This window comes from Achroia grisella, unplaced genomic scaffold (assembly GCF_030625045.1).
Source record: "Achroia grisella isolate CSIRO2021 unplaced genomic scaffold, CSIRO_AGI_Agris_v1 utg109, whole genome shotgun sequence".
Classification (NCBI taxonomy): domain Eukaryota; kingdom Metazoa; phylum Arthropoda; class Insecta; order Lepidoptera; family Pyralidae; genus Achroia; species Achroia grisella.
The window spans coordinates 8,587,884-8,613,761 of NW_026712573.1; the positions used below are offsets into that span (position 1 = coordinate 8,587,884).

At 30.1% G+C, this 25,878-nt stretch overlaps 1 protein-coding gene across 2 annotated transcripts; it reads left to right on the plus strand.

Moving 5' to 3' along the window:
* The first annotated feature begins 48 nt into the window (after positions 1 to 48).
* On the plus strand, positions 49 to 23,017 carry LOC131844879 (very-long-chain 3-oxoacyl-CoA reductase). Of its 2 annotated transcripts, XM_059193864.1 has the most exons (7): positions 49 to 339; positions 15,085 to 15,131; positions 15,922 to 15,997; positions 16,568 to 16,736; positions 18,014 to 18,182; positions 19,131 to 19,444; positions 22,758 to 23,017. In XM_059193864.1, exons 1-7 carry the CDS (start codon positions 186 to 188, stop codon positions 22,777 to 22,779), a joined length of 951 nt encoding a protein of 316 aa, XP_059049847.1. In that variant the 5' UTR covers positions 49 to 185; the 3' UTR covers positions 22,780 to 23,017. The 2 variants fall into 2 exon arrangements, with proteins under 2 accessions (XP_059049847.1, XP_059049856.1); XM_059193873.1 differs by lacking the exon at positions 22,758 to 23,017 and having other exon boundaries at positions 19,131 to 21,021.
* The last annotated feature ends 2,861 nt before the right edge of the window (positions 23,018 to 25,878 follow it).

A 25,878-nucleotide genomic window follows, 5' to 3' on the forward strand; every position in this document is an offset into this window, starting at 1 on the left:
ACCTCATTTTCAATTCATTCACTCTGTAACCAAAGCGACTTTCTTCGGCCGTCACATTGTACGTTCGGTAGTGTCAGCACTCAGTACGCATGCGCGATTAATGTCAAGCAGTGAAACGCGTTCTCACGTCGCGTATAACCTCTATATATATTCTATTAAAATATATTTCTAGTTATTAAATAAAAATGGTTGCATTTACACCGTTAGAAAAAATTGCGATAGCGTTATTGACATTATTATTGTTATATATTGTGATAAAAATATGGAAAGTGTTGTACGTTTTTGTAATTGGGCCTGCGGTTAATCGTGTAGACTTCAAATCACAGGGAAAATGGGCAAGTAAGTGTGTATATAATATTTATTAATGTTTTAATGTTATATTTTTTAATAACATCGATATAATGTCATAAAATATTGAGGAAGATGCGTTGGGCACATCGTAAACACAATGTTATCTAGTAGTAGGTATCTACATAATACAGTTAAAATTTTACTTTCATTTCCTCATAAACTACTTTTAGTAATACCGTGGCACTATGAATGGTGTTATTAAATGTTAATCTGCTGAATTTAAATCAAAATAATAATAAGAGAATATTTTTATATTCATTCATAGATAATATCCGTATACCTTCTTTTATTTGTATACATATTACTTTTTACTTCGATAACTTAGTTTTGTAAATATTTTTAATGGGTGTTAATGGAATGGTGCTCCCGCTAATAGTATACGGTTTTTACTTCTATTACTTGCAAAATTTTAAAGTAGCATACCATGTCATGACGGATGGTAGGATGAACATGAAGTTAAATAATTTAGCCCATTATGATGAATTCACCAACGATGATTTCCAGGGGGGACCGCGTGGAGGTCGAGCTAATGTGATACTTTGCTATAATGGCCATAATATTCCACGTTAAAAACAATCCCCTCGCCTCTCAAGATAAATTAGTTAAAACATATAAATGTATATAATGTATACCTATTACATAAGGCCTTCAGTAAGGTGGACCGACGCGACGATCTGGTCAAGATCGCTGGAAGGCATTGGATGTGATCGGCGCAGGACCGATTTTAGTGGAGATCTTTGGGAGAAGCCTTTGTTCAGCAGTGGACGCCTTCCGGGCTGATGATGATGATGATGATGATGACATAATAATTAGTACTAGGTGTTTTGTATAGTTTTAAACTCCATATAAATGTTTCAAAGGTATGTGGACATAAATAATAATAAAAAAACAAATGCCTATATTATATATTGAATGAGGGTATATCGTAAGTAGGTTATTCGTTTTCAATTGAAAAAAATAAGAATATTTAATTTTATTTTTGGTTAAGATTCGAGACACAAACAACATACACATGTATCTATTTCTAAGCACTGCGATATCTTTAAGTACCACGATATGTACTGATAGTACGTAATCATTTACAAAAATATTATACCCATATTGCCATACCTAAACAAATTCACAAATACTATCAATACTTACAACGTATCGTTATGTTAAAATAAATTTTCCATCTATATAATAGAAATAGAAATAATCTTTATTCAAATAAACTTAATATAAGTACTTTTGGATAAAAATAAAGTAATATTATAAATGCGGAAGTGAGTTTATTTGTTAATCTTTCACACATCGCTACAAGAAGCTCTAACTGACCTGACTTCATTCTCATTTCATCATCAAACACTGGCCCGCCAACGTATACCGTTAGCACAGACGAGTGCATCCCACTATTATTCACTGAAAAAATCTATCACGCCATAATGGCTTAATTAATTATCATGAAATTTAGTAATAGAAACTAGTATTAGGAATGGAAACCTACCTTTTATCCTAATCAAGAATGGTCACGTGGAGAAAGTCACGCGCGGTCTGAATTCAATAATATCTATACCTACTAATATTATAAAGAGGTAAAATTTGTGAGTTTGAATGTTTGGAGTTATCATCGGTGTTACATACCCGATTTTGAAATTTCTCTTAGTGTTAAATAGTCCATTTATTTAGGAATGTTTTAAGCTATATAATACTATCATACTACGATCACTAGGAGCAGAGCTGCAATCATAAATGTTTTTGCACGGGGAAAATGTGGCGCAGAGGATGTTGCGCGGGTCAACTAGTTATACATAAGTGTGAAAGTGAGTTTGTTTTTTGTTGCTTCAAAACACCTTATCTGCTATACTAATCGTCATCGTCATCATAAAATATGATTTTAGCAACACTCAAAACTGGTCTGTCTGAATGACGCATCCTATTAGACATAGTCATTAATTTTCCATACAATAATGTTTCGTGAAATTTTAAAGGTGATTAGAATTTGCAACCGACAGCAATTAAGTAATGTGAATATTTCTTCATTCCTTCATTGCAATTGTCATTAATATTTTTATTTAGTCATCTATACAAAATATTTTAAACCTTATTCATGGTTGTTTTTAATTGTACACATCTGTACCCATATTTAAAGAGGTTAAGTTTGAGTGTAGTTAGAATAATCTCCAGTTATATAGCCCATTTATCCAGGAAGGCTATAGATTATATAACATCACGCTTCAACCAATAGGAGCAATTAAAATTGCAAAAACAAGGAAAATGGGACGCAAAATTTCGCGAATCAGCTTACAGCATATAGGTGTACGGGATATTTATAGTGATAATATTATTTATGAGCTCCCGATATTTTGACGTTGTTGCAAACGACGTTATCGGAAGGTCATTAATAATATTATCGTGGTAAATATACATATGTATCTAAAACTGTTGAATATACCTATAAATTAGTTACTGAACTGTTAAATTATCACATGCATCAAATTCCAAGAGTAATATAAATGTAATTGCATCGTATATTATAGTTTTGCTTGCGTGGAACAATTTTGATGTATTTTGTAATATGATTTATAATATATAGCAGAAATTGTTTTACTTCCCAGAATTTTTAAATTGTCCAATTGACATAAATAATAACATACTTTATCGTAACAATCCACTGCCGTCCGTCTACTGGGCACTGATATCTGTTCGTATTGATAGTTGTGATCTAATAATTCTTACCTCGAGCGACGTTATAGGGTTGTGAGTTCAAATAACTTTTAATATTTTGGATTTACTCACTGGGTAACAAGTACAATTACGCCAATAACAAAATAATGACGGCGTAGGTTCTTTAAAGGAATTTTGGCGACAAAAATATTTAAATCATAACAAAAATATATAAATCAATAAAAAAAACACTTCAAATAAAAGTGTCTAGAAACCCGTTTATTGTTTCATTAATATTAGGAATTTATTTGCTATAAACTTAGCTTGGATTTTATCGTAAAGATAAATGAGGTAGCATATATATATATATATAGGGTAAACAGTATAGTGATTGCCCATTTAAGGAAATTATACTGGTTTTATATGTATATAAATGTTAATTAAAATAATAGGTAAGTGAGTGTCACCTCTTTGGTAACATTAATAGTTTAGCTAAGAGATCCAGTAGTAACAATTTAAATATCTTAAGAAAACTAATAATTACAAGCTTTAACAAAAATAACCTCTAAAAGTATAGTGATTGCCCGGACCAGATAGTCATTGCCTCACGCATCACATAGTTATTGCCCACATAGCATTAACTGCTATAGTTACTAAATCTAGTTAAAAACATACCATGTAAACATTAATTCTTATTGTTTAGGAATGTTGACTAACATTAATCGTTAAAGCAAAACAATGTCTCAAGTTTTAAAGACCTTATTTATTATTTGAGATCTTTTATAGCTTTCTGTATGTTAGTATACATTTCTAAACAATCAGAATCAGTGTCTTTAGCAGAATAAGAATCATCTACTTTATAGTAAAAATGACACAAAAACAAAAGAATATCTAATTCATCTGGCATGTGGTTTTTGTAATGTTCAGGAATACATTTTGAATAAAATTAATGGCATTAATTTTATTTTTAAAAATTGTCTGCTTGCATACTACACAAACATACCCAGCGTGCAAAAATAGTTTCTTCTTTTCTTTTCTTTCAGATTCTCCTTATATGATTGCCTTTATAGTAAAGCTAACTTGAATACGTCTGATGTAATAGCAAATGGTTGTCCTTCTGATGACAGACAGAAAGATAACCATTTGCTATTACATCATTTCCTTTTATTACCGGAGTTACAGGGTATGCTAAATAGTCCCAAAAAGATGAGTTAACTTTTTGCTTACTACACTTATAAAAGATTTGGGGAACAAATGGACTACAAATAATACCAGCAGCCGAGAAAGTAAATAAAATGACTATTGATTATTTTCCATTTGAATGTTCAATATTATAAACGTTTCTAGAACCATTTTCAGCTACAACTAGTCCTGCACACTGGCAAATATGAAAATTTGTCTCATCTATATTGAAAACTTGACTTAAGACTTGGCTTATTACTTTTTCATCGACATAGCAATATTTCATGGAACCTAAATCTTTTTCAGATACACATGAGCTTGATTTTGTTCGAACACCTTCAAAACTCCGTATACTTAATTTTGGATGTCTCTTTAAAAATACTTTCCACTATCCAATGTCAGGCCTATTATTCACGAATGGATTAGGTCTTGGATTTTCCTCTAGAAATTTTTGAACACTGTTCAAAATATTTTCTTTATGCCTTGGAAAACCTTTTCGTGCTGAAGTTGTTATCCTGTCTTCAAGAATAGCTTCTTCTTTAGCAGTTAAAATTGGCACTGAACCCAAGCTGATTTTGTGTCCTGAATTATGTTAAAATATCAGCGTTATCCTAGGAATTCCATATTTTTGAGCTATTTGTCGATCTGAAAACCTGTCTTTGTTATTTTGGATTTCGATGATTGCCCTCTTTAGGTCTTCCCGTTTGTATTTTAACTTGGTAACCTTCGGTATTCTATAAAGAACTAGATAATACTACTACGTAAATGTATTTAACAAAAATAAACTTATTTTAATAGAAATTGCCCGGGCAATAGCTGTACCCAATGCCAATGGCAATAACTAAATACTGATATGGCAATCACTAAAATTCATCTAAATAAGATTTAGTAATTGCCCACCCCATCTAACTCCTTAAGAGGTAAATTTTACATCACAATAACTTCTTGAAATTACACTATAAAGCATTTACTAACTTATTCTCTATAGCAATAAGTTTAAAACGAGCTAAGTTAACACAAGAAATTAAAACAAAAAGTGTATCCTTAAGAAATTCTTTAAGAAACCTACTTTTTCCGATAAGAGGCATACCTGTTGTCAACAAATATGCCATAACACTATGTTTTTCTTTAAATTTTGCCAATTTATTATTAAACGTTCTACTAGAGGATCTCTTAATGCCATCCGGCGAATTTAATTCGAATTAACTCCTTTATAAATAGGTTTAAATGTATCATCTTCTTACTGTGGGCAATATCTATACACTGGGCAATCACTGTAGGGTTTACCCTATATAGCTATAAAGTACGATATGTACCGACAAAACCGAAACAATGATAAAATCTGATTTTAGAACACGTCCTTCATAAATTTGAATATACATTTGTTATTCATATATATTCAACTATTGTATGAACAAAAATAATATCACAAAAAATATATTTTGGAAGTATAGGTACAACATGTACGTCTATCTAAAATATATTACCTGTACTTCTAAAATATACTTTTTGTCGATTGTTTTATAATATAACTTATTAGAAAAAAATAACGCATATGTACCCTACGTAATAACATATAGTATGACGCGTGTTATACTCCTCATGTGGCAACACATTCTTGCTGTAATACATACAATCGCTGTACTAATATGTGTATACAATTATATGTATTATAATAAAAAATATTGAGGTATACCTCAAACTGGAACACATTAAGCTGCTTGGCGAAAGAAATAAGTGAGACAAAGTATACTTTCATACCTTTCTGCTTTTCATTTTATAGCTCTCTTGCTAAATTTAGCACGGGATCAAAAGGCATAGTTACACGCACGTACTAGTATAATTGTTGGAATATAATATGTGGGTTTATATACACCAAATGCATTTCTTGATCAAAATAATTATTTCGATATAATTAACAGTCTTCCTGAATTATCATAGTACTGTGACTTCACTTTCCTCTTATTAATATGAAATTCGACGTAATATCAGTAATCAATTTTCTTATATTGCTTCAATATTAAATACAGAAAAGGTGAGGTTACAAATAATGGTTTTGTCATTAATCGTTAAACGTCAGTACTAGCTGACCCGCGCAACTTCGTCTGCATCACACTGACTTCAATGAAATATAATGATAAATATCTCCATTCTATTTTGCCCAATTTACATAATATATTTTTAAATTATACGTACGCCTACGTGTTATTCTGATGTATAAACTGTAAAATTTCATCAAAATCCGTTAGTAGTTTATGCGTAAAAGAGAAGAACATCAATCTATAATCTATAGTTTGTGAGTATGGCTCCATCCATACTCACAAACTTTCGCATTTATAATATTGTAAGATTTATATCTATATGTTTAGTACCTATAGTACAATTCCTACTTAGTATGGGACTAAATGGCACTGTGTCCATTATCCGGGATATATTATTATTATCATATAATAGCTATTTAAATAGTTTTACTCAGGATTTGTCCACATGGCCGGCACTTATTTATTTATCAGGATAAAAGTGTGCCTTTGTTTGTTTTACATTCGAAATCGTATATATATAACATTTTCATGACTATAGTTTAACCGTTAAATAACCACAAGGTGTGAAAATTAACCAAACACATTCCATATTTATAATATTAAAATAATAATTACTTAATAATAATAAGGATAATACATCTGCGTGAGTAACTCAGTCTCACCTATTACAGCAGCCAAGCTTACTTTGTAAACTGTGTTTTGGCTGCAGATTAGGCAGTGAAATTACGATAATAAAAAAATAACGTAATAGCCCTCTGGAATAGGTGATACTGAGGACGCAGGCTACTTTTAACAAACTCCACCCAGATCATAAATGTATTAGTGAAATGACTGAAATGTCGATATCATAATTTCAAGAAATTCATATAAAAGTACGTAGGACTAATATATGTACTTAATATTACAATAATAATCGAATTTAGCTGCAAAGTTAAAACGATTTATTAACATCAATCAACTAGTATTAACATGTATGCTTAGTATGTAACTTTTAGTAGGCCAGTTCTAATAAACCAATATGGACCTTGTACTAGTACATAAATGATCGATTTAACAACACGATGTTCATGAAAATTGTTTAAAAAGTAAGTATAGGTATACTAGTATGTACATTTTTAATATATATGTCGTTTATCTATAATATAAAAATGAATCGCTAAATGTGTTGGTAAGCGCTAATCACGAGAACTACTGAACCGATTTCGATAATTTAATTTTTTTTAAGAATATTCCTTGAGGTACGAGGATGGTTCTTACGGAGAGAAAAATTAAAAAAATTGCCTAAAAATGCCTAAAAACAACGCTTTTCTGTAATCCCATACAAACGATTTTTAATGATACTTAAAAGTCAATTTGAACTTTAATACCACACCATAAAGTTCAAATGTTAGTGGAGAGGTTTCGGGAAGAATCCCATACAAACGATTCATAATGATATTTAAAAGTCAATTTGAACTTTAATACCATACCATAAAGTTCAAGTGTAAGTAGAAAGGTTCCGGGAAGGCATGTGTCAATATTAGTCAAAAACAAGTTGTCAGTGATAAAATGTCACTTGAAATGTACAACTACAACCTAAAATTAAAAAGCTTAAAAATATTATACAATAACTAAAATATATTATTAAAAGGGGTCCCTTTAGGCAAAGTTCCGAAGATACTGGCAGCGTTCCCTCTTTGAATAGCTAGACTAATTCTTTGTCCAAGGTAGCTGCCAGCTCTTCGGTCTTCTGTGATGTAAATGTCTCATTTATGTGCATCTATAATATTACTACAAATCTAAAAGCCAAAAATTTAAAGAGTATTGTGTGTTTGTAACCCTTTTATACTCGACAAGATATGCCTCGATAATGTTAAACAGACAAGTCTAAGGTCTGCAAGTTCTATTAATAAGGCGGCGGAAAAATTTGGACAGAACCCGAAATGCAACGAATCAAATTAATCGTGCTGCCCAGGAACATGAAGATCGCAATGACATCTTCATTGCGAAAGAATTCGAGTAAGACAGACCCGTGAAGTGCTATATTCGACTAATAATGGTGCAAGTTTGAATCGAGCTGGTTTCTTTTACGATAGCACAATTAACAGTGTTACTATTGGACCTATGAACTCAGTTTGCAATATTGTAAGGTGATATACAAAACTGGAGCTAATGGATCGTGTTGCGCATATGGAAAGATGAAATTGATACCATTGCTTCCACCTCCAGAACCATTGTACTCATTGGTTTTAGAAATAGGAACATATTTCATACACATTTTAAATAATATTCAACAATACAACAATTGCTTTCAAATGATATTTGGAGCCACAAAAGTAGTTTGGAAAAATTTCATGCCAATTTTTTAGGGTTGTAATAGTATTTGCTATTGTATGTTTAGTAATCACAACTATTATAACCCATATATATATATTTACAATACATTTTTTTCCTTTACTTTAGATAGAAGGTCAAATATATCACAGAGCAGGTTCACTGTTACCAATGCCAGATAACGACTGCAAAGCAAGGCAATTCTCCATTAATAGTGTAATAGATATGATGCCATCTGATGATCACAAATTTGTTATTAGAGCTGATAAAACTCCTGTGGGCCAACACAACATGCTGCATGCAGCATGCAGCATACATGCATTTTAATGCACCTACTATTGATGAAGTTGCCATTATTCACATAAAGAATATCGTGTATCATAAAGTCCTACAATAAAAATAAAAATTCATTTCGAATAAGTAAAAATATAATAAGTTTGTACCATAATAAAAAATATGAAATTATAATTTTTTATCGACTATTAAAATAATTTTAGTTGCTTTATAATTTTTATTTTTTGACACAATGTAATTATTGACTTATTAACTTTCTTTTATCGTACTAGCTGACCCGGCGACCCGGCGTCCAAAAATTTAGAGAATTGACTGTTAGGCGTTACGAAGTACGCCGGGTCAGCTAGTTGATATATATCAACTTACACGTGTTACAAAACAAAATCCATCGCCGCGATTATCAGGAACAGAAGGTTCCCGATAATCTCAAAAACTACCAAATTGAAATTTACACGGTTTTCATCTATCAACAGAATGATTCCTGAGCAAGGTATCTGTGTGTAATTTGTTGTGGTTTGAGTAAATTAATTGAAATTCCCATGCAGAGCCGGGTAGGGTTGGTAGCATTGTAAAACTTAAGTACTTATAAATGTAATTATGTCACTGAGGTATTATTTATAGAATTTGGTCTCTTGGACACGGACAGGACTTTTTTATACGCTGATCTTAAAAACAGCTTAACCGATTTGAATGGGATTTTCATTGTAAGAAACAGTTAATCGTTTTTTATTCGATGGTCCCAATTGTCTATCTGATGTTTAGAACCCATAGTACGAGGTCTACTTAATTTGGGATCAATTGGCATTGTGCAAATTGAACAAATAATGTGCATTATTATTTATTTAAATTACAATTATTAAATTTACATTGCGATTTTCCACTCCAAGTCCTTGGGTTCACTATCTGTCGTGATTACTGAGAGTGAAACATTCAAGAAGATTAAATCTGAAAGGTCAATTGGAATAAATTAAGGTACCCTTAAAATTTAAGTATAAATAATTATTTCGCACAGATAGTCCTTATCAATTATCGGGGCTTCAATTATGGATCCATTATCATCTTTTACGATAAAAGTCACGGTCAACTGCCTGACAAACAGGGTGGAATTTTATTTTTTACCGGTGGTTTACGTCATCTGTTTCTTGCAACTTATATATTATATACCTAGGTACTTCCATATATAGAGAGACAAATAACTTATTTACCATAACTTTATTCATATTACTAAACGCAAAAGTTTAAAAATAAGTATTGGATACGAGATCGAAAGATTAATTTGACACTGTTAGATACTTTATTCTTATTAAGACAGGCAAATATACTTGTAAATTTATGTGAAAATTTCAATAGTGTTTGTGAGTTTTATGAAGATATTGTTTTCCCAAGGATTTCGTGCTTTTAAAACGTTTTAGTTGCAAAATTGTATAATAAGATAAAAACTAAGTAGCGAATAGAACACGTACAACTAACAAAGAACTTGAATTTTGAAAAGTTTTTCTACGTTGTATACTCCTTCGTATTCTCAACTGACTTAGTGTTAAGCAGCAAAGAAGTAGCCATTAAGTTGGCATACGTATACACATTATACATAAGTGCAACAGTACTTTTGTGTACATTTTTTAATGTTATGGGAATGGTAAATAAGCTACGGCCCACCTGGTCGCAAGAGCAAACAACCGGTAATCGTCGCCTACATTTATGTACCAGCAACAGTTTAGCACCATGTATATAATATCATCATAAATAGCTTCTTTTTTTGCATATTTATAGTTTATTAGAGAAAGAGTGCAAAATACTTTTTTTTTAATTATGCATATAAATACATTAAATCAATTAATAAAACATACACTACGAATATTTTACGCCACTGATAACAAAAGGTCAATGTCAAATAATGTCAATATTATTAATTGTCAAATTAGAGAATCGAAGTTTGTTTCTGTGCTGTTATCAAATTATGTAAGCAAGTCTTGGACTGCAATTGAATAGAATTTTTTAATTTAATTATATGGTCGATTGTAATAATTAATTTATAAATACTTTCAACTTAGACATACCTAAGTTTATTTTATTACTAATCAATTCTTGCTGTCAAATTACGGAGTCAATTTCATATTAATTATTTTAGAATTCGAATTCGTAAAATAATCAAAATCTAAATTTAATTATTTTTTTTTTATTTTAATGCTGATGATCTGTTCTGGCCTACACCTACATAAATTTCATCAAGATTTGAGAATTATTTTTTATGTTACTTAATAAATATTTTGTATTGAACGTATTCTTCTATTTTTAGATAACTGTATTCGTAGGCATGTAGTTAAATAATTTATACCAAGAAGAAAAATTATAGCTGTAATATTATGAACAAAAATGTAAGTTTTCAAGATAACGAAATTAGTAAAATACCATGCCGTACTTTAGATCTACGTGAATTTTGTTGGAATTTTAATCGCCGTCACTATATTTTAACCAGTACTTAGCATGAAGCCAGTTCATTCATTGAAGTTCCCAATTTTTTTTTAAATTAGTTTCAACCCGTGACTTTACTTGCATATTTAGGAAACTAAAGCAAAATAAAATATACAAATCAATATTAATACACAGATTAATATTAGTTTCTATATCATATCTGTGTACATAAAAAATAATTAAAATATTTCATACATGCCTATTGGAACTATCACGTTTATAAATACTAAATAATTTAATTTTCACGCAAGTGTACTAAAAAAACTGCTTGCATCAATAGATATTTTTGATAAAGATGATGGAAGGGTGAGCCCGAGTGTGCTAATAGTATTCGCTGGCAATGAAGGATGAAAGATGAATGTGATGATGATGGTGGTGAGGAAAGAGACTACTTACTCTTTCCTCACCACCATCATATACTATTGTGATGAATGTACCAGGAGAGCTTTGTTCAGCTGTGAACGTCTTCTGGGCTAAAATGATGATGATGTTGAATTTACCAGGAGTTAACACCGATGATTTCTAAGGTACAACATTTCATTTAACATTAACATTTCATTCTATACCATCATGTAACATAGTTCAGCAATACATAAGTGATAGAAGCGCTTACTACACGTAGGTTTAGGTATCTGACCATTATTTAGACCGGTTTCTGTATAGCCACTTTCATTGAAACTTTCGTCTGCATTAAAAAAGTAATAATAATGTGACCTGTATTTAAAACAATTAGGTTTAGATAAATTATTTTAAAAGTTTATAAATAAACATAATTTATAAACAATATTTTATAACTATGTATGCGAATTTAATTCGGAAATTGTCTTGACATAACCCGGAAGTCTTCTTTAGGGTGAGAGCAGCGCACTGGTCTCATCATCACGCCTCGCACACAGTAAATCTATTTAATAGCCATATTTAGTTATAGATACATTAAGATTCGGGGTTTAGCAGAAATTACATTATTGAATTGAATTGATTTTATTGATGTGGATTATATTCATGTAATACCTAGCATATGGACCTAGTGACGTAGGTACGTCACTAGGTCCATATGAAATACCCCTCATATGGATATACGGCACGAAAACTCACTCTACATATTCGACACTTCTGCAGACCTGGAAGAGCCCCCGTGTCCTCGATAGAAAATCCCTCATACATGGACCAAGTAAAAAATATAATTTGTTAATACATATGAATATTAGCTATGCTATACATATGAATTTTAACCATACTTTTGTCCTTTGGTTATTTTTGTCTTCTGCTTAATTTCACTTTGCATTCATTCTGATTCTAGTTCCTAAATGTTCTAGCTAGTGTACCTTAAAGAAAAAATGCTATTAAAAATACCCACCTGTTTCAGATAGCCCATACAAATAATATTATTAAATTAAGTTGAACCACTATAATATATTATTGTCTAATTAAGTAGAAAATCTGTATTAACATTACAAAGCTAATTTGAGTAATTGATTCCAATTGAAGATTTTGTTTGGTGTAAAGTAACCCATTTTTCGAGGAAGTCTATATAACATCACGCTACAACCAATAGGAGCGGAGTAATAATTAAAAATTGTAGAAACGACGAAATTTAATTCTTCTAACAGCTTCCGTTCTGTCTCTTATGTGAGGAAGACAAAGTTGCGCGATTCAACTAGTATTTACTATATGTATGTATAGTTTTACTCACACTTGTCTTATATGCTCATGGTCGACATCGGTCAGCGACATTCACATTCACATTCACAACAATGTTTACTTATCAGATAGAAATATTCCTTACTGAAATATCACTAAGGTTGCTTTTAACTTGCTAACAAAAACCCTATATAACATTGCTTTGTAAATAGCTTTCACCTTTGCGCATGGCAAGTTCAAGGAGAACTACAACTTAATATATTATACCAATAAAGTCGTTTCTTCTACAATTTAATTTAATGATGATGAGAAAGTCTAACAAATGCGTCATTATTTTTTATAACTAATTGTGCCCGCGACTTCATCCACGTGGAGTTTGTTTATTATTAGTTTAACAAGCGCCTTAGTGGCCTACATAGTGAAACATACCCTACTTTAGCAGAATCTCGTAGGAATTTAGTAGTTTCACATATATTTTCTTTCTAATATTAGTACTATTGTTACTATACAATGAAGAATTGTAATAAGAAAGGACCTATAAAAATTAAATACATGTAACTATATTTTTATCAGTTTTTTGTTTACATTTCTAAAACCTTTCAAGTTTGAATCAAATATCATCCTGTTGTCAATGCGTCCGTAATGTTGATAACCTAATGATAATATATTAGTTAATTCCTACTAATATTAATGTGAAACTGTGTCTGTCTGTCTGTTAAATATTAGTATGGATTCTGTTACTGTGAATTTTCTACCTAAGAGAAAGTTTCCAAAGCGAGAGTGATACAAAATTCCGATAGTATTAATCTTGGATATTGCTTTGAATTAAGGTAACTTATTAATGTATGTACCAAGGGACGTTATTCAAAATTCAAAATGTCTATTCATCTACATGAATAGACATTTTGAATTTTGAATAACGACCTATAATAGACCTACGTCTATTACAGACTCTTATGATATGTCACATCGTTGCGTGTGTTTAGAATGATTTCGAGATGAGAAGAACTGAAAAGGAACTAGAGTGACCACCAGCATATGCTATTGCAAAAGCAAATAGTCTAATCAGTGTTCGTAACCTGAACAGACCACAAGCAGCACCCGTTCACTAGTATTACGGATGAGCCAGCCGTCATTGCACTCAACCACAATAGAGGGAGCACAATGATCAGGATGACACCATGCTACCACAAGTTTAAACTTTATATAATATAATATACAATAGTTGAAAACAATAGAGTTTTTAACATTATACTACGATATTTAGAAACTAATCATTAGAATAGAATAATCTCGTCGTCGATAAGTAAGTGAAGCAGCGAGACAAATCTTGTGTATCAAGTAAGTGCAATTCGAAGCATTTGCATTTGATACTGTCGACTTGCAGATATCAATGCAAATTACGTGTGAGCATATATTGTCGATTTCACTATAATACGACTCAGTTTAGTAAGCTGAGTGCATGCAGCTGATATAATATAATGTAATATATAGTGTATTATATGTATATACGATTATCGTAATAAGCACTAACGTCTTCAGTAATCCAGAGAGTCCAAAAACATATTTTCAAGATAAGGATTCCAGAAAAACAAAAAGTTTTTCCAACATTCTATATGTAGGACATTCGACATTTTACACAATTATTGTACTATCTCCTTCGTTAGTCGTACACTTTAGACAAAATGGTCGCTTTCATTATGGCGTCAGTGGATTCGCTCCTTAGTATATTACTCAAAAAATAAGTAATATTAGGGATATGTGAGATAAAAAAATCATTAAAGAAAATCAGATACTTTCTATGCTCAAAAATCCACGTATATCGTAAAACAATTAAAACGGAAACTACACTAGTACACAATTGTATTTCAGATCAATGTGAAATAAAACTAGCAATTTAATCATATTATCTATTAACCCGAAATAAATTTCACGGTATTTTCTGTGTAGCTTACGCATATTATGCCCATTCTGATTGAATATTATTATTATAAGACTATGCATCTTTTGGTTCCGTATATTTATATCTTTTATAGCTGCAGTAAATTTATCTGGTATAAAACATGATTTAGAAACAAACAGAATTTTTGATATTTATATAATTCCAATTACACTTATTTTAACGTTTTCTTTTTTGTTTCAGTGGTTACGGGTAGTACAGATGGAATCGGAAAGGAGTATGCTAGACAGGTAATATACATTTTGAATACATATTAATATACATAATGAAATGGGGTAAACATTTTAGAAATTAAAAAAAAAACTTTTATCAAAATCATTTCAGTCGGTTTTGCATGAAAGAGTAACAAACATTCATCTATCATATCATCCATTACCACAAACTTTCGCGATTATAATATTAGTAAGCTCAAGCTTGGTCTCGCGTATTTGTGCATATTAGGTGTAAAGCTAAAGAATTTTGTCTATATAGCTATCTTTAATATAGGTAGACTTTATAGTCTCCTCCATTCCACATGTTCCTTCCACCAATCAGTTGGGATTGTAAGCTGTATTTCTTATAAATGGTGAGATATGGAGATTAAATTACAGAGTACTTATGCATGATTTCTTTGTCCTCTAGAGTGGCAATACATGAAGGGTACTATTCATACTGCTATTCGTGTAAATAGTCGATCAAATGTCGTCGACTTATTTGTTAATCCAGCTAGGTACATAAAAAAACGTTATGTACCTAGCTGGAGATTAGTAATACTTAATGAAGGGGTTCTAACATTAGTATTCTAGTCAGTCGATCGTTGAATAAATGGAATAATACATGTATTATGTATAATATTTTAAAATAATACTGAACCCTTTGATAAACCTGTCAACTTATTTTTTTTTAATTCGATTAATCGAATGTTCGCGAATTATTTAAAATTTCCATTATAGTTCTTTACAATACTTTAGGAAAGTTTTTCAATATTTTTCGGATTGGTAACGACTATAATAATGGTATGAAGCATTATTTTGTCTACAGTTGGCAGCCCAAGGTTGTGATATTATTCTAGTCAGTCGATCGCTGGATAAATTGAATACAACGGCAGAAGAAATTGGTGAGTAATATCATATTTTCAAATATATATACACTGTACCACAATAAATAAAATAAGAAAGATAAAATAACGATACGAAAGATAGAATAAACTTTCATTTTGTACGGTTTGCTGATTGGTTTAATTTCTACTACGTAATTCGTTGTTAACAATGGGAGATGAGTCATTAATTTTAAATTCAAATATGTAAATAATCATAATGATAATGATAGATACAGTTTTATATTTGAACTACTCTAATTCTGTTGTACAGAAAACAAAGTAACTGTTCCTACGAGGACGACACGAAACTAAATAGATTACATACAAAATTATCAGTTTCAGATTTTTCGTCCGATTTAATTGATAGATAATTATAATATTTGAATAATAATTATATTATGATAATATATAGAGTGTAGGTATAATTTTGTTTGTTTTTGATGTTTTATTTTCATCACAGTCACATATAGAAATTAAAATTGGCATATAAGTTTTTGGCGTCACACGGTTTTGGAAGTCTATAAGTCGGAATAATAGACCACTAGATCTTGATGCACTTAATAAATTATATATATCTCTTTGTTTCAGAGAAAGATTTCAAAGTACAAACGAAAGTAATCCAAATCGATTTCAGTCAAGGTGGAGATATTTATGGAACTTTATCCAGTCAAATTATGGACCTAGAAATCGGAGTATTGGTGAACAATGTAGGCGTATCTTACGTTTATCCGGAGTATTTCTTGGAACTACCTGACTGGTAAGAATTTCTTATAAAGACTATTTTTAAAACATAGAGCTGCTTTCAAAGTTAATGATTAATTATTTTAGTTTTTAAGCGGATTACTTAAATTTTAATTCGGTACCTAAATACAATGTTGTATAAATATATGCACATAACAAACTAAAATAAAAATTAAATATTAATATTGAAAAGTGCTTTTATTTTATTATCCTTGCATTTCAAATGGTAATACTACACTAGGAATTGAATCGATGGTATTTATTAAGTATTATTCTTTCATTTATTTAAATAAAGCTAGACTATAATAAGTCTTCAGCACAAAGCAAGCCGACATACAGCCTGCTTTGAGAGTTGGTTGTTTTCTCTAGAAAAGTTTGTTCTCCGGCATGGCAGCACAGGTACACATGGTAATATCACGGGTGTCACATAATAATGTGACATCCGGAGTCCTCGTCATGTATACTATACAGTATGTATACTTTGCATACCATCAGCTGTACTGACAATCTGTTTGCCATTCAAATTACATAAAAAATACTAAAGGATGAGATACATAACTTTATTCGTGTTCACTTTTAAGTAGGTAAATCCGTACGTTTAAGCAAGTGCCGCAACAGTTAATGCCTTACTCAGTTCCGTAATCCGTGAACTTTACTGTGTCCCCAAAATTAATATAATTACCGTTCCTGACATTCCCACTAATGGCTAATCTCGCTTAATGGTGGCCATAGTTGAGAGAAGCTCTCTGTAGTATTAACACTTTGAACATAAATAAACTTAATACATAATGATCTTGTACCTTGTAAACAGAATTTATTAAAAGAATAGTAACTCTTGGTTAGATATTCTTCATCTTTTTTTTTCTGTTGAGGATTTAAGCTACTCAATTCCTCTGCTTGCCTACTGAGCAAAGTTAGCGTGAAGGCAGAAAGGAGAGTTTTCGAATCCTTAATAAAATCATACTTTTTTGCAATCTAAAAAAATATGACGGCCTTAAGGGTCTATAAAGGGTGACCTAAACTGCTAAACAGGTAAACATCCGTGGTCGCCAATAATGGGCTATCACGATGATGCTAACACCTCTCTCCTCTTTACCTATTTTGTAAAATGTTAAATAGATGAATCATTTATTGAGACCTGAAAGAAAAAATACAATAATTAATAGACATAACTATTAATTATTGTACTTATTGTATGTATGGAATGAATATCTTATTGAGTTAATATTTTATATAATATATTTAAAATCTATGTGATGTAGTCGTATTAATGTCTACGTCATTTGTCCACAGGCAAAACCTCATTTCAAATCTAGTAAACGTGAACATCGTATCGATGATTCGCGTTACAGCCCTAGTGTTGCCCGGTATGGTGAAGAGAGGCAAGGGTATCGTCATAAATATTGGATCTGGCTCGTTTCAATTACCAGCTGCATTACTTACCGTCTATGCTGCATCTAAGGTAAAAATACTAATACTGTACACGCGGATGTAAGTGGTCAATAATATTTGTTTATTTCTTTTGTACTCAAAAAGTACTCGAAGAAATGGAATGAAATTTATATTATACAAATTATAGTTTAGATTAACAAAAAGTATACTTTTTCCTAGATTGTCCATTTCTTTATTGTCTTCGTTTGTACATTATTTTTAATAAAAATATTAGCAGGTACATTCTTTTTTTGACTATTTTTGTAGCTTACTTTACTTACATCTTTAATTACTTTTTCTTATTTATAGTTATTTTGACATTATATAATTGTCTGTTCGACACTAGTCCTATTAGAAATTAATTCAATTCTATATCAATATTCGTATATCGTTTAGTTTTATTACCATTCTATAACGCATTAATATTTATTTATTTGACCCCATCTGTTTGTGTTTTTTTATTCAAAACAAACAAAACGTGACATCGTAGGTCATGTCTGTTGAAATTACAATAGTAGTTTTGTAATCCGAGGTACAATGGCATTAAAGTTTCAGACATTTCGTTCAGAACCGCAGCATCAACCCAAGCAGCTGCATCGCATTACTCACGATGACAAAACACATTTAAACACACAGTTTCAGTAATTCGTGGAATAATTTACAATGATTAAACTATTTAGTTTGATATATAGTCATACTATTATTTTGATCAAATTTAATTATAACAATAAACTAATCATTCTTAAGGGCAATTTAATTTGAAATAGATTTAAAAAACATAAAGATTTGTTTTCTAAATCTTTTTTTAGTTCTAAAATATCCTATCTATTCTGTCTTAATTCTGGTTTCTATTTTTTTTTACTAATCTATATCTACTTCACTTGTAGGGCCACTATATTTTGAATTGGAAAAAAATCGACAAATTTTGTACGTATTTTATTTTACGATGATGTTTGCTACATCTATTATTTTCTTGCAGGCATTTGTTGCAAAATTCTCCGAAGGGCTGACTACAGAATATGGTAACAAAGGAATTACGGTACAGTGTGTAAATCCTGGATTCGTTGCTACCAACATGAGCAAGATTCGCAGAACCTCATTCTTCGCTCCCTCGGCGAAAGATTTCGTCAAAGTGGCACTTAGTTTAGTTGGCACTACTTCTATGACCAATGGTTACTTCAGCCATTCGCTTTTGACCTTTGGAAGCAATACAATTAAATCCATATCTGAGGATCTAATAAACTGGCTGAGTAAGAGAACATTGGAGAACAGTCGCAGGATAATGATCAAAAAGTACAAGAAACAGTAATTTATATTCTTTAAAGCTTTGCTCTATTTCAAATTGGGTCTACTGTCTGGCGAATACTCAATGATTTTAAATGATCAATGTTTCATAGTATTCATTTGACAATAGATCTTTCTTAATCTTTGCTGTTAATAGATGCTACAATAACTTTTCTTTCCTACTACATAACACATGCCATAAATCTTAATACCAAAGATGTAAATAAGAGCTAGCGTTAATTTAGATCTCTGTAAACATTATTGATATTTATACCTACTATATAGGTAAATTTATTCTTAGATAATGTCCTAATTTCTGAAAAAAGTATATCTGTGTATACATTGTGTTATATATGTATAAAAAAAGACAAACACAATTAAGCTCGAAGTATCTAACAAACACTTTGGGTTATATGAGGAACTACTATTAATATTACTGTTTTTTCGGTTATGGCATTTCATGAAGATAGTTATTTTTTTATTTATTTAACATTTATCTATCATGTAATTGATAGAAGTGAGTAATGAATCGAATTGTTCAGAAAAAAAGTAACCGCAAGAGGATATGCGATTCGTTAGTCAAAATATAGTACGTCCTATAATGTTGTAGATTAAGTAGATTTCGGAATTTGCATAGTTCAATTTGGTTCCTAAATAAAATTTTGGTTTATAAATAATTAGTTTAATTGTTGTGGAACAACTACATCATACGGATGCCTATTTTACCATCATGATACAAGAGTTTATTAATTGGCATATATTATCAAAATTCGCAATACGAATACAACATAGAGGTGTTGTAGAAATAAAAAATATGACCCCCGTTTTCTTTAAGTAAAATCTATTGTGAACAAAGAAATACATATAATACTATGTTATAGGTATGAATGTATAATATATACAGTTTGAGTTCTATAAACAATAAAAAACCTATACAATTGTTTGGTATCAAAAGAGTTCGATAAACGACTCATGCCTAAAGCAGTAACAACGAATAGTGCAATATGGTCAAAACATCGAGTGAGGTAAATAGTTGTTGCTATAATTAATCCGTTTGACACGGATGTCAAACGGTCAATGTGATAAAGAAGGCAATATCGCGATAATTGAATAAATTTTTACTTATTTTTTACTTTAAAATATGCTCATTTCGACATAACCAATGCAAACTATGACACAGATTATAGTTTTTAAGAATTAGGTTATTAATATACTAAAACAAGAAGGTACCTGTAATAATTGTAAATGATTAGCATAGGTCTTCCCACCTATTTGCCATACAATCTGTTACTTCAAAGTACTACATCGTTCAACTTTAACGAAATGTCAACAATATTGACCAATTATCTTGGGATATATTGGACTCTCAAAATTGACGCCAATAACACGACTGCATGATGGATAATTGGGTTGTTAAGTTAAAGCATATATGTGTGTACACTACTGTAAATATGGGTTTGGGTCTGGAAGATATTTTTGTGCATGATGATGAAATTAGTTACTAAGGATATCATGATTATTTCAGTGGTTTCCGTTTATTGTAAACAACGGGGTGAGTAATATGGACTTTTTTATTAATAATTCCCTCATACTTGGTTCTAGAACAATTAGAAAATCTTAGAAAATCATTATCTACTACATTTTGCAATAATGTACTATAATATACACTACAACAAGCAGGGTTCTATCTGGATGGCCTACGTTTGTGTTTGGAGAACATTGTAAATCTATGATAATATGATAATATATATTGTGTCATTTTGCAATTAAATGGCTGAACGGAATTTAAGGAAACACGTGAAGATAGAATCACGATTACAAATATAGGCAATCTTTTAAAAATCAGACCAATCAGAGAAAGTTACCCTGCTTTCGAAATGGTTGAAGACGCGACAGAATTTTTAATTAGTTCTATCTAGAAGTCTAGTCTAGTCTATATCTGTTTAATAATGATGGAATAGAAAATAAGATTTGCCTTTTTTGGCATATTGCTTAAATGAATAAAATAACCTTAGAAATAGGGAAACAAACATATAGAGTTTATATTAATATTTTCATTTAATTTCTACACTTTTCTTTATTCTGACTATACATACTTACCAATTAGTACTTAATTTTCGACGCTATTGAGGAGGTGAAATGTATCTATTTATTTTGGTTTACGTTTTGTGCTTTAACTTTTATTTTAAATAGACTTTTTATTCTTATGTATGATTGGTTATATTTAACACTATATAATTGGTTATATATAAATTCAAATTAGCACTTAGTTAATTATGTAGAGGTGATAAAACTATTATATCAGAACGTCGTAACTTGTATTTTACTTCGACCCTTGAGGATTAAACAGTTTTGTGTATACCATTTAAATTTGTCTAAATCTGGTGGTGGAAAATAACGTATGGTCATAGTATTATAAATTGCATGCTCTACCTTTGGGAATTTTCAAATATACTACGTCTAGAGTAAGTTTAATTACATTTAGAATGGTTGAAAAATTTTCCATCTGATGGTATTTTATATTCCAAACGTTGTTCATCCTGTGATGGATAAAATAGAAAGGTTTCAAACGGATTTAGTAGTCAGAAAGTATTTTTTTTAATCTAATATTATACAACTTACAAATGAAGTATACTACATACGTATAATTAATAATAATACATGGTTAGTCAAATCAAAAGTTCATGAAATTGAATCACTTTCGCCAGAAAATATTTTATTATTTTTTCATACTCAACTAAACACAACACAGCAGTTTGTATGCTGTTTAAAATTAATTATAAATCTACTTGGGAAAATCTATTCTTAGTATACCTATTACGACTAACACCACAGATAATAGCATTTTATACCTAAAGATGCGAGATATATGGTAAAATAATAATTATGATGGAATTAAATTAATCAGATAGATGATGGTGCTTCCTTGACCTCTATCAAGTAGGATTTGAATATGCACCGCGAAATGTGGTCAACTCCAAAGCTACATTCCCTGCAATGGTGACAGTTCATTAATACCTCTGTCTACCCGCTAAGATTAGTTGTATATAAATAAATACTCATCATTAAGATATAATTAGTATCTACAGTAAATACAGAGCATAAGCTGTGCATTTTTGTAAATACATATGTAAATAGAAATTACATAGGAAGATGTGGCAGCATCGATTTTGTGCATGAATGATAAACCAAATTGAATCGGGGTACTAATACTGTATTCAGTAGTGATAAATTTATTTTTTTAAATTAATTATTACAAAATAATAATAACTTTAATTATCTTATGATAATGATTACTATTTTATTTTAATATATTTTTCAGATATGGAAAATCGGAGGCCTGAGTTTTGAATTATGTATTTTGGTTTAGACGTGAAACAAATCCATCAAGAACTTTATTTATATAAATACAAGTCTTTATATTAATAAGTTGTGGTACCTGACTGGGAAAATGCATTAATTACCAATGTCTACGTTAATGCTTCTAAGTATTATGTAATTTAATTCTTCAGCACTGAGCCAACGTTTTGTTTTATTATTAAAAATGTTATTTATTCTGGTAGATATTTTAAACATTTTATATTAAGTTTTATTTTCTATCTCATAGATATAATAATAAATATAAATTGTTACACAGCATAAACTGAAGTATGTTTATTTTATAATAATAAACCAATATAGCTTCAAATATAATTTTAAAAGCATATTAAAAACATACTATGTCTGAATATAAATACGTATTCATTTTTATTTTCTTACATTTAACGTATTATTATAAACGTTAGTAATAAAATGGACAAAATATGTATATTATGATTTTGTATACATAATCCTATATTGTTCCGGTTGGAATAGTTTTGATTAATTCTATAATACTCTCTTAAGGCTAATAAAATAAGAACTTTTTCCTACGAAAGTAATTATTTTTTTCTACCAGATAGCCGTTAGAAATGTCACATGCCAAACGAAAGAGCATAACGCGTCTTTTTCTACCTAAATTATGTCAATTTCAAAAATGCCCTGTAAGGAAAAATATTTATAAAAAACCTATGGAAGTTAGACATTATCTACAAATTTTATAGAAAAAAATGTTTCAAGAGAATCACCAACGAAGAGAGCTATGGGTAAGAAGGGCGGCGCGTGTGGCCTGAGCTTCAATCTTAATCAATTACTGATGGTCATTGGTTCCATAGTAATCCTGGTTTTATTGTTTCTCGTCGTATGTCATATTACCAGCGGTCGATAGCATCATTATGGGGAAAAGAGACATCACATGCTATAACGTTGACGTACTTCAAATACTTCTCATAGCTTTCGCATTTGTTACTTTACTCATTGTACTCAGTTGGATGTGTAAATACTTTCAAGGAACCTAAAAGTACTTGTCAGGAGAAAATGGCAGGAACATGTGGGCTAAACTTTAATTTGAATCAATTTCTGACAGTCGTGGGGTCTTTAGTGATTCTGGCGTTATTATTCCTAATGATTTCCAATGTCATCCAAGGTAAAGCTTGACCGATTGTTTAAGAAGATATGATATAATTTGTTCGAAATATGAAAAATTTATAGTCGAAGTTTATATGCAGTATTTGTAACAGAATAAAAACTAATTACGGAATGACTGAAGCAGATCTATTGCAATTATTACCAATTGTATTCCCATTTATAATGATGCCAATAGTAATGACATGGATGTGCAAGATTGTTCAAGAACAACCTGTTATTTGAATTAAAAATTACCTAAGAAGACTATACAATTTATTACTTATTCAAATATTCAATGTGGAACATATTGTATTTATTTATTTTAGTCATGTTATAAAATACAATAGTAACTTTGTAAATTATATTTGTTGTGTTTTAGTAGGCTTCTTTATAGTAATAGTACCTATCTATAAAATAATACCTAACTTCTATTTTTCTAATACCTACAGTTCTTTTTACCTTTATATCAAATATTTTTTTTTCTTCCTGACACTTTTACCAAATTTTGAGAATCCATTTTTTAATAATGTAGATATACATTTAGGATATAGGCTTGTTTGCACGAAAGTAAATATACTGTAATAGGGATAAAAAATATATATTTATATAAAACTAAAAAAATCCTACTAATATCTATTATAAATACGAAAATCCGTCTCCCTGTCTATACGTTTATTAGATTGTTTCCTATTGGCTACTAAACTTTGACATTAAAGTACATAGTATTACGAGGACATAGGCTCTAACTTAAATAAACAGGCGAAGTCGCGGTTAACAGAGACATTCTACGAAGTCTTGAAGGTAAGTGCACTACTCACACATTTAGCTAAGTATAAATATTATAGGTTTTATATAAAATACAATTATCATGGTACAGATGAAGATTTTAAATTAATAATATTAATGTGTTAATCTTTTTTTTTATACCAATATGTCCTTTCTTGATTATGTTCATTACAAAAAAAGGTATTTTTTAATCTATATATATTAAACTGACTCCTGATTATATGGAAATTATTTTAGACTTGTTAATTTAACAGACATCAAAACAAATAAAATTTTAACTTTTATCTCCATGTCTGTGCATTTGTGCGCGGTAATCTCAGAAACGGCTAAATCGATTTGGTTGCGTTCGCCAATACACATCATATTATGGTAAGCTTCACTTAAAACTTTATCTTATTTTAATAGGTTGACAAACTGAAAATTTAAACACTTATGTTATTCCACAGGCACGAGTCTATAATACATATGCAGAATTTACTTCAACAACATTTTTTTTACAGTCTCAACTTTCAACATACATATTTAAAACATACCTATACAAAATTTTCAATGCTATGAAGGAAACATGTAAATTCCATTAATAGATGATACTTATGACGCAAAACCAGCGACCTTTAGTTGTTGTAAGTCTAACTAAAGGTTTAGATAATATTTTAAGTATAACATATGTTTTTTAAATATAATAAATATAACATAGGTTTAGTTAGAACCCACGAAATGAAAAATAATTCAATCCTTATCTCAAATAAATCTCTGGAAGATTACGAGCGAATAGGTATATTAACTAAACTTACTTAGTAACTAAACGTACTTAAACGTAAGTTAAAAAAATTAATTAGTATTAAAATGTATTTTATGCATACATACTCGGACAAAGGAATCTGAAATTGACTGTTCGTTATAATTTATTATTATAAGAAACGCTGTTTACATTTCTTTAGGCCCGTCACTACATTAAATATATTATTTAATTCTTCCTCAATATAGTAAGATTGTCAGAAGAGCATATGTTAAATACATTCATTTGGCTATAGAAATCCCTATATCCAGAAATATATACTATATCTATAATTATTTAACTATCTTGAATTATCAATATATTTTTCTTCAATTCGAAGAGTTCTACAGTAAAATAATGTATATAACTACTCTTATATTACATTAGCTAAATA